Consider the following 10558-nt stretch of genomic DNA (forward strand, 5'->3'; position numbering starts at 1 on the left):
TTTTCAAAGGACCTTATGCAAGTAAATCTTACTTCTGTGAGAAAAGTAGTTTGCAATTTTGTTGACGAATATGGTAAATTTATCATTCTCGATTGTGAACACTTTATGTGAGATGTTCTATGCATCGGAAATTTGTTTGTTGGTGCTATATAACGGACTCGTTCTCTTATGAATCTTTTAAACTGAGAAAATACCAAAGTTACAACCTTTTGGTAGGTCTAAATCTCGTTTAATCCCGAAAACATGTAACATTTGAATATGTCCAATAATGCAGTAATTTTTATTTATTTATTGTATATTATGTGAGTACAAATACGCATCTTTGAATTGTTTTCTTTTAGTGGTATTTATAACACGATATTTTTATTTAATTATTTTTTGTCCAACTGATTGGGGAAATGGGGTTTGCACAAATATTCCTTAGATACCTGAGGTTCGAACCTCTACCCACAAGGGTGGTGGTGGAAGAGCTTGATGGACATATTTTATATTATATATTTAACCTCATTCTTAGTATATTTTGGTTAATATTTTGGAAGAATTTTGATACTTTGAATTATATTTCCAATATAGGACTTTCGACTCTCTTTGGAGCAAAACATAATCAAATGGAGGAATTTTGGAGTAATTCTAGTTGGAGGACGTTCTTGAGTCACTTAGCTTGATCGTATCAAAATTTCAGAGTTTTCTTCCAAGCGGTTATTTTCTGGCAATAAAATAAAGAAGCAGTGCGCGGTGTTGGAATAGTGACGTGTTGGGCTTTTATTGCGTTTTTGGAGCACAAGATGACCTCGGATGGGTTCGTGGCCTTCTAGAGAAGTGTTCAGAACATTTTTATCTTTAAAACAAGCTATCTTGGGCCAGATTTGGAGGAGATTTGGGGCAAAAACGTGGCTGGGCAAATTTTGGGCAGATTCTCCTATTCCAATTTGGACTTTATTTCCTAGTTTTATTTTATTTTAATTAGTTTCCTTGTGGGGATGGAAAAGCTGTACATTGGCAGCTAGGTTTTAAGGGGTATTTAAGCTCTTTCTCACAAGGAATTAAGGACTTCTTTTTCACTTTTGAACTTTGCATTGTGGAGAGCAATTGCTAGGGTTTTGGGTTTTCACAACTTTCAGGAGTTTTCGTTCTTTTCTTCTTAATGATATTTTCTTGGATTTCAATTATGAGTATGCGTAACTAAATTTCTTTTGCTAGGGTGAAGCCTTGAACCTTAGCATGAATATGTGATTTTTATTTAATTGCTTATGATGAGTGCATGCCTACTTGAATTGTTAATCACTGTTTTAAACTATCTAATTGTCTTAATGCCTGATCACCATTAGGATCTTTAGAAAAGTAATTGGATGCAATTTTGGTCGGAAGGTTCCCTGAAATTGATGCTAGCTTCTTGTGATTAATAATTGTAATTTCACTTAAGATGAACACCACGTCTTAAGGGTTGCATGGTTTTTCAAAGGGTTTTCATAAAACTTAATGAGTCTTTCATGTTCAGATTTGATCCGAACGTCCGGACGGGTTGCATGTTGGATATACGTTTTGTGTTGGAGGTTCCAAGTAGAATATACATTAGGAAAACCTAACCTTCAAAGTGGCATGTGCAAATCATAAGTAATTGGTAAAAGTTCATAGGATTGCTAGGTGATGGTGAAACCCTAGTGCTTTTATAAATTGATATTCAAAACTCTTTCCTTCAATCATATTTGTTCTTGTTTAATATTTGTTTTTTAGAATCAACAAAATTCATAATCATCTTTCTTGACCTTTTATTTTAAGGAATCATTTGGAATTTGTTTTTTTACTTAAATTGCTAATTAGTCCTTGAGGAAAACGACCTTGCATGAGCATTTATACTACAATAGCCTTGTATTCTTGCAAGTCTTTTATGTGATTTTAACCTTGTTTGCACAGGTACTAAAAATCCTATCAAGAAATTGGCGCCGTTGCTGGGGATCGAACCCGGGTCGCCCGCGTGACAGGCGGGAATACTTACCACTATACTACAACGACCTGTGCTATACCCTACTAGAAAACACGAGATTTACATTTAGCATATATTACTTTATAGAGCTTGATATTTCCATCAATAGGATCGATTAGTTGCTTTGAATATGTTGTAAGATTAAAGAAGAAATCTCCTTGTCAACTCATAGTGCTACACTGTAATCAAATGAGTATTATTCCATGTCTTTTCTATATGTCTATGATCATGTAAATTTTTGGGCTATTCCCTAGTAACTCAAATGAGAATCAAGATCATACCAAGGCTATAAATATCGTTATTGACAGGACCCGCCCCGAATTTCCAGAAACCCGAGACGAATCCTATGGAAATTCCGACATCACCCCGATGTCGGGCCCACATACTAAAGACCGAGACTTTCTACCGAAAATTTGGCAGAGTCTCCCATGTAATTTGAACAATCCCAAAAATTTCAACCTGCATAAAACACATTTAAAATCCCAACAGGCAGCACGCACAATATAACTTCATGCAATTCACAAACTCGGCCTTCGACCCTCATATAAACCGAAACGAAACAAAACGACAAGATCCGCACCACACTCAATAAAACTTTAACCCGCGGCTGCACCTAGGCATTACCCTAGGCTGCCTAAGTACCCTCGTTGAGGGATCAAGCCACACGTAGTTCTTTCATACGAAATTTCCCAAAACCATCAACATGCAATCAATTACAGAAATCCCAAACAAAATCTTTTTCAAACATCATTCGTTCCCAACTCAGTATAATAATCCTTAATTCATCTCTCTAATAATCACATAATCTCCCCATACGCCGGAACTACCAACGCCACGTATGGCGTTTGTCAACATGCCGGAAAATGCTACGCCACGTGTGACCTCAATATAATATCACAATATCTCCTCATACGCCGGAACCACCAACACCACGTATGGGGCCTGTCCGCACGCCGAAAAATCCTACGCCATGTGGGACCTCAACATCATGTCATAATATCTCCCTATAGGCCGGAACTACCAACGCCACGTATGGGGCCTGTCAACACGTCGGCAAATCCTACGCCACATGTGATCTCAACATCATATCACATAATCTCCCCATACGCCAGAACTACCAACGCCACGTATGGGGTCTGTCAACACGCCGGAAAATCCTACCCCACATGTGACCTCAACATAATATCACAATATTTCCCCATACGCCGGAACTACCAATGCCACGTATGGGGCCTGTTCGCACGCCGGAAAATCCTACGTCAAGTGGGACCTCAACATCATATCACAATATCTCCCCATATGCCGAAACTACCAACGCCATGTACGGGGTCTGTCTTAACGCCGGAAAATCCTACGCCACGTGAGACCTCAACATGATATCACAATATCTCCCCATACGCCGAAACTACCAACGCCACGTATGGGGTCTGTCTTAATGCCTGAAAATCCTACGCCACGTGAGACCTCACAATCACAGGATGATACAAAAGGTAGTGCTTATAGCACTTCAAACTGACATACTCTCAATTATCTAAACTAATAATAAAGGTATTCTCAATTTAGTGAATCTGCAGGACAGTGGAGGCTGCAAAGGAGGCCATAGACGATCCGCAAAAGACCCTTGGGGTTAGTGAATGATAAGCCTTATGTCTATTGGTAGCATTTAATTTAACTTCTTAAATGCATGATCTGTCGATAATAATCCCGAGTGGGTTTATGCCCAAAATAGTTTTCTGTTGTTGGGCATGCAAATATTTGTATGATTTTAGAAACAAATTGAATTTATTTTCCTGGAAATATTTAATTTCAAATAATGCATGAGAATGGTTTTCAATGTTTTTGTCCATGTTTTCTGTTTAAATGTGAATAATGTGTAATGGCCTCACGCCAGATTTTGTTTTGGTTTCTGAGACGTATTTTTACCTCATTATCCTTGGGGATCATTGTTCATGTTGCTTCAATTATAGCAAATGATCGCTAAATGAAATTGGGCAATGGGACTGTGATTGGGATATGACTGGGAATAGGTTGCTTAAGTGAAATTGCCCGGGCATGCTTTGAAAAATGATTAATTATCTGCTAGACAATGTTCGCTTCTAGCTTTTATGTCTTTTTGAATTTGCAAATTTTATGTAACCTTTTTTTTTTTCCCCCCAACATGGTGGTTTGTATTGTTGTAATTTTCTTGGGGTGGTAACCACATGGTGTATTGTTGGGGTTCCAGCTCCGAGAAATGCCTTCTGAGTTGTCTGAACTCAAGTTCAGGAACGAACTGCTGAATATCCCTTGTAGTTTGACTGTTTCTTTATTATTTCTAAAATAATTCTAGTAGAATAGAGCATGTGAAGAAAATAGGGAGGAAAGGGATGTTATTTCGGATAGAAGCAGATTTGGATGACTTTATGGGCTTATTTGTCTAAGAATTTGAGGGACGTTTCCTTTTGTTAATTCATCTTGCTTGGGCATTCATTATGAATTAATTGTGATATTTTTCTTATAAAACAAGAAGAAGAAAGAAACCTGATTTCTCAGATTCATTTGTTTTTCATCAGGTAACATTGCTTAGTGCAGCTTCTATGTATCTGCCATTGTGGTTAGATCTGTAGTCCCTGGCAAACAAATTCCTATTAGCACATGGAAGCAATTGTCTAAAGTTTATGTTTGGTTGCAGGGGAGGAATATCATTGTGAAGCTGGCTGATTCCCACAAGGGCAGAACAGTACAAGCACAGCTACTCCCAGCAATGGTTCCATTGGCCTTACCTCTAGCGGCTGGATATCCCCAGCCTGGAAAAGCACATGCAGGCGCAAACCCTGTTGGCTACGGCTATCCTCAAACTGTAGCAGCATACCCTGATTCTTCTTACCCAAGTCCTCCCACAGCTCCATACCAGGCACAATCACAAATTCCCTATCCATATTACATTGGCAAACAATGACTGATGACAGTTTTCAGGATGTGGTAATATTCAAGTTCCCTTGCCTTCTTTCATTTTTACCATGATTTTATTACGATTACGGCCAATTCTGATTATATTTCTCTCTCTACTTGACGTGCTTGGTTTTGCAGGCCTCTAATGTGTGCTGGGAGTTGTAGATGGCATAGAAGCTATGTTTCTGTGAGGGAGATGTCTTACTAGAAATTTTGCTTCTTCTTGTAATATTAGGCCAGAATAGTTAAAAATCTTTCACTTGTCAGCAAGGTCTAAAATATCGATGATATCGGAAATATCGATAGTTCAAAAATATGGAAATTTCGATGGAAATATCGGGATATTATCGATATCGATAAAAATTGAATAAAAACCACGGAAATTGTAAGAAAAACTTGAAATTTTTTATTGAAACTTTGGAGAATGTTTATTTAGTCAATTATCTATGAGTTTATCACAAAAAATTAGAAGGAAATGCATTGCATGATGGATTTAACTAATTTAAGTTGATTATACAGCAAGAGGCCAAACACTATGAGTGTAAAAAATATGTAATAATTAATGAAAAAATATTAAACACACCATAATCATTTATATATAATGATTTACTACAATATTTTACACTTTATACATTGCATGGTAAGATACATGAGTGACTTAGTACCACATAGAGTTCCTATGAGGTTCAAATTTTTCATTATCTTCATCATCTCTATGTGTAGAGTAAATGTATTGTGAAGAGTAGTCATCAAATGATAAATCCCCAAAATAGTTTTGCATGTAATTATTAACATACCACCCATATAAATATAAATATTTTCGCTTATTATCACAAAAACATAAGTGATATGGTGTTTAAGGTGTTGGAGGGGTAAAATGGGAGGGGTTCATATCCCCTTTGTGCTTTTTTCTCCCCTTTTTCCCCTTTTTTTTAACTTTTTTTTTTCCTTCACATCGATATTTTCGATATTACACCGATATTTTGACAAAACATTGCTGAAATGTGAGCGAAATTATCGACATCGATATTTTTCGATATTATCGTCGATATTGTCGATATTTATACGATATGTACATGGATATGTTCCGAAATATCCGTGATTCGAAAAAACCGAAATATCCTCGATATTTCGTCGATATTATCGATATTTCAGACTATGTTTGTCAGTACGTATAGTTTACTTTTTACTAATGTTATAATTGGAATAATGTTTTCCTTATGGGGATGGCGAGACATAGTTAAATGAGATACTATACTATAGTTTAAAATGTATCTGTCAATCCATATGTGCAAACTTACTTTCTTATTCAGGCCGAATTTGTTGACACTGTTTTGAGAAGAGATGAACTATACATTTCCATGAGAACACAAATGGGAGAACTTCAAACAAGGGTCACTACCTTACAATATGAAAATTAGTAAATGCTCAACCAATGTTGGATGCTGAATTTACTTAAATCATTCATTTGAATAAAGGGGATTGTATATATATTTGAGTGATCCCTCAATAAGGGGATTGTACATATATATATATATATATATATATATATACAGTTCTTCTCTCATCCGGATCTGTACGTTATTACCGTGAGGATGCCAATATAAATAAGGAGGAAAACAAGGAGGACGAGTAGAAAACACATAGCGTCCGCATGGTAATAACGTCCGGACCTCCCCATAAAAGTTAGTTATTTGGTACTCCAATGCTCATCATTCTCTGTAATTCCTATCTTATCTTTTTAAGTTTTCAATCTCATTTTCGTAAGGCTTTTGGGAATGAAAATTGCATGGATAAATGAGATGAAAAATAATTAAAAAAAACAAAGGGGGGTGAACCTTCTTTTTTTTTTTTTTTTGGGTCGTAAGGAGGGTGAACGATGAATATAATAGTTTACCAGTCCCTTAATTTAATTGCTTTTCATATAACAACCAAACCAATACAAATAATAATATCACAAAATTTCAATTTTACTGTATTAATTTGTGCCCTTTATTTTTCATGTAACATAACATGTACCTCTGAGTGGTGTAAGACCTTTGTCAATAAGTTGGCGGTACTGCGTGTAGCCCATGAAGCCGCATGCACTTGCAGTCCAAAACAGAGCCATCGGAATTCCAAGATCTTCACCGGCTTTGATGGCGAATGACATGACACCATCGGAGACAATACAGGTCACTGGTGGGAGGGTCTTGTCAAGACTAAGGTTAGCCAGCAGGTTGCGAAATGGTCCTAAGCAAGTCTTGCTTGTGGAGTCGCAAAGAGACGGGATGTCTTGCATAGCGTCAGAGTCTGTAGGGGGCAGACCATCGGGGATGGCTTCAAAACAGAAGTCCTGGGAGATGTGGATGGGGGAGGGGCCTTGGGATTTGAGCATGCGTTTGTGGTTGTGCTCACTGTTGACAAAGGTTATGTGAAAGCCTCTGTGATGTAGGAGCTTTGCTAACTTCATCATTGGGCTTGTGTGACCTTGAGCTGGGAATGGGAGACACACAGCATGAGGCCTCTTGCTAACTTCTACTCCAACGCCATCCATTTTTTATTTCTCTCTCTTTTCTATCTTAATTCTTAGCTTTTAGGGTACTGTGTGTGATTCAACACTTGTCTACTCGAAGATATCCACAAGCCAATGGCCAAGTAGAGGCATCCAACAAAATTGTGATGGACCATCTAAAGAAAGACTAGAAGGGGCCAAGGGGAAATGGGTAGATGAGCTCCTTAGAGTTCTATGGGCTTATCGTACTTTCGAAAAGAGATCAACTTGAAAAGCCCTATTTTCCTTGGCGTATGAAACAGAGGCGATCATTCCCCCTCATGTCACTAGCCCCCTCCATGAGCATTCAGGTGGGTAGCATTGACCAGAATTTCGAACAGATAAAGGTCAACCTTGGCCTACTCAAAGAAGAGCACAAAAAGACCATTGTCCAAGTTACATCTTATCAGCAGCAATTAAAGTCTTACTACAACGATAAAGCCAAGATCAAACAATTCCAACCCCAAACTTGAACACTCATTTACGAGCCCAAACGGGCATGTACATCGGTTTGCGGACCCAACCTTGTGTGCACATTGGTCTTGGGACCTAGCCTCGAACGGAGACTGGATCTACTTTGGTCGGGGCTTGCAGATGCTTGTGACATGCATGGGTGCTGAGTAGCACGCTTTTATCCTTCTCTTGCCTGCTTGCTCCTGCTCGACCTGCCTGGGACTTCTCGAACTACCTGCCCGTGCATTCGTCCATCCTTCTCTCTTCGCCTTGGGATCCAAGGACAAGGTCTCGGACTAAGGTTGGTCCCGCAGTTAGCCTCCACATTCAAACCCACCAACTTGCGCGACAAAGAAGAATGGTAGCGGCAACAGCAACCCCTTGTCGCAACCACTGCTGGCGCTGCTCTGACTCAACCACCAGCATGCGGCTTGGTCTTGCGACATAGCCACAGCCTCAGTCAGGATGACAACCAGCCAGCTGGTTCTCACATCAAACAGCAAAAACAAAAAAACAAAAACAAAAAAAAAAAAAAATTTTCGAGTCATCCACCACAGTATCCACCGCGACAACCACCGGTGTCTGCCACCTCCATTGCGTCACAACGACAACTAGCTAGGCCAACCAACTAGTCCTCGCCGAGAAGAAAAATCAAAGAAAAATACAAAAAATCAAGTGTGACCTACCTTTTTGTGCATGCCAACTCCTTTCCTTGACAACAGTACAATCCTCCAAGGTCTCTCTCACAAGCTACAAAGTAGAGGAAAATAAGTTTGCAATATGAAAAGGAGTGAAGAGAAGCCCTGTATTTATATTGGTTGGGCATCCTTCGGCAAGAAAGAATCAAAATCCTACTCCAATTAGGAGCCCAACTCCAAAAAGAAATTAAAAGCCTCATCTAGTCAGGAGCCCAGCTCACAAAAGGAAGTCCAGACACAGTTGGAAAGCCCGATAAATATTTCTCATCTCCTCCATGTCATGCATGTGCCATGCAGAAGTTGTGGGGTATTTGTGGAAGTAAATATTTCGACAACCACTCACAAGGCGCCATGTGGACAATGGGAATATTTCTTAGGTCAACAATTGTGCTCAATTTAATTGGCCAATTGTTTAGACTTAAGATAGGGATAATACCATAAATTAGAGATTTGATTTTCATTAAATCTCTAAGTGATCCAATCTCTCCATTTAAGGGAGAGAATAATTCACTTCCACATGGGAATTATTGTTTGAAAAACCCTAGAAGGCAAGAGCACTATAAATATTTGGCTACACCACATACATGAGGTAATTCGAAAAACCCGACGAACTGTCTATCTCTCTCGCCACCCCCTCACTACCTTCTTTGTTATTTTCGTATCTTTCTCAAGAGAATCTAACTGACTTAGATATCGGAGGGGCTTTGGCCAACACCCAGTGGCGGATCTATGAATTTTTTAGGAAATAGAAAAATTTAAAAGGCTAAAAGCTCCATAAAATTATTTAGACAATATCAAATACCCTTGAATTTAAACAATACTAATGTCATTCATAAATCATAGAAAAAATAAAATTACAAACAAATCTTCAATGAACTCGCTTTTAATATCTAAAGTGGGAGAGAATATCTCCTATTCTCAAATATCTAAAGAGATCTCATCAAGTTACTTTTAGTTTGTTTTGCTATGTTTGGAGTTTTTTAAGTCTAAAGTGACAATATTTTGAAAGGCGAGGTATAGAGGGTAGGCATTTTTGGTCCCTTAAAGTGAGGCATATGCCTTGAGACGTTGAGGCTTAAACCTTTTGAACTTGAATTATTTTAAAAAGGAATATATAAAAAAATATGTTACCCATCTATTTAACACTACAACATGTAGATGACATAACTATTAAAAAGAAAAAATAGAGATGACCTATTTTTTTATTTTTTTATTTAGAAAAGAGATGGCTTATTAATAAATATTAGATATGCTATCAAGTGGGCATGAGAAACTATAACCTATTCAATTAATAGTGAATTCCGGAGTCTTTTGCCCCAGACCAAACAAAAACTTACTTGCGCATATTTATAAGTTAATTGAAGGCCCATCTGTTTGGGCTTTGCCACCACCAAAACCCACCACTTGGAGAACTCAAACTTAAATGAAATGATGTGTTTATCCTAAAATGTTCTTGGTCATAGGATCACCAATTGGACAAAGGTGACCCACAAAGACTGGTACACATTATGTCTACTCAATTGGGAGGATGACTAGTCTCAAGTCATTCGTGTAGAGACACTGAGACAGATGTGTAGGTGCTCTATAGAAGATGGAGTCCATTGAATGGGATCAACTATAGAATTCTTGTATGGAAGTCTTACTCACAAGTGTCAAACAAAGAATTCTAAGTTGTGATAATGCAAATTAATCTTTAGACCTGAGACATCACAGTTGTCTTGTGTAGATGTTGTTTCTCTTTGAGAGCACTAGACGGTCGTATCAAAATGATGTGACTTAAAGGTATTCCTTAGGCTTCTCAGCGTGTACATAAACCTATTTAGCAACAACCTAACCTTAGCAAAAAGATCTATGTAGCTTTAGAATGACAGCAGCTTGAGGACTAACTACATCAATTGTCACCGTGGTAACCGAGGGAAGTATTACACACCATGACTTGATACATCCTTGCGGTTTACT

At 38.1% G+C, this 10558-nt stretch overlaps 1 protein-coding gene and 1 long non-coding RNA gene across 2 annotated transcripts; one reads left to right on the forward strand and one right to left on the reverse strand.

The window, feature by feature from the left end:
* The first annotated feature begins 3578 nt into the window (after positions 1-3578).
* Positions 3579-5137, forward strand: LOC117626578. The gene is made up of 3 exons (XR_004585596.1): positions 3579-3610; positions 4656-4945; positions 5054-5137. It is a non-coding gene; the product is annotated as an uncharacterized LOC117626578 (long non-coding RNA).
* A 1777-nt stretch (positions 5138-6914) lies between these two features.
* LOC117625514 (7-deoxyloganetin glucosyltransferase-like) lies at positions 6915-7451 on the reverse strand. Its single transcript, XM_034357057.1, has one exon. It carries the CDS (start codon positions 7449-7451, stop codon positions 6915-6917), a length of 537 nt encoding a protein of 178 aa, XP_034212948.1.
* Positions 7452-10558: the final 3107 nt, after the last annotated feature.

The sequence above is a fragment of the Prunus dulcis genome, chromosome 4 (genome assembly GCF_902201215.1).
Source record: "Prunus dulcis chromosome 4, ALMONDv2, whole genome shotgun sequence".
NCBI classification, from domain to species: domain Eukaryota; kingdom Viridiplantae; phylum Streptophyta; class Magnoliopsida; order Rosales; family Rosaceae; genus Prunus; species Prunus dulcis.

What these genes read in the sequence shown, in the direction of transcription:
- LOC117625514 (XM_034357057.1), bottom strand. Translation starts at nt 7,451, where the DNA reads ATGGATGGCGTTGGAGTAGAAGTTAGCAAGAGGCCTCATGCTGTGTGT.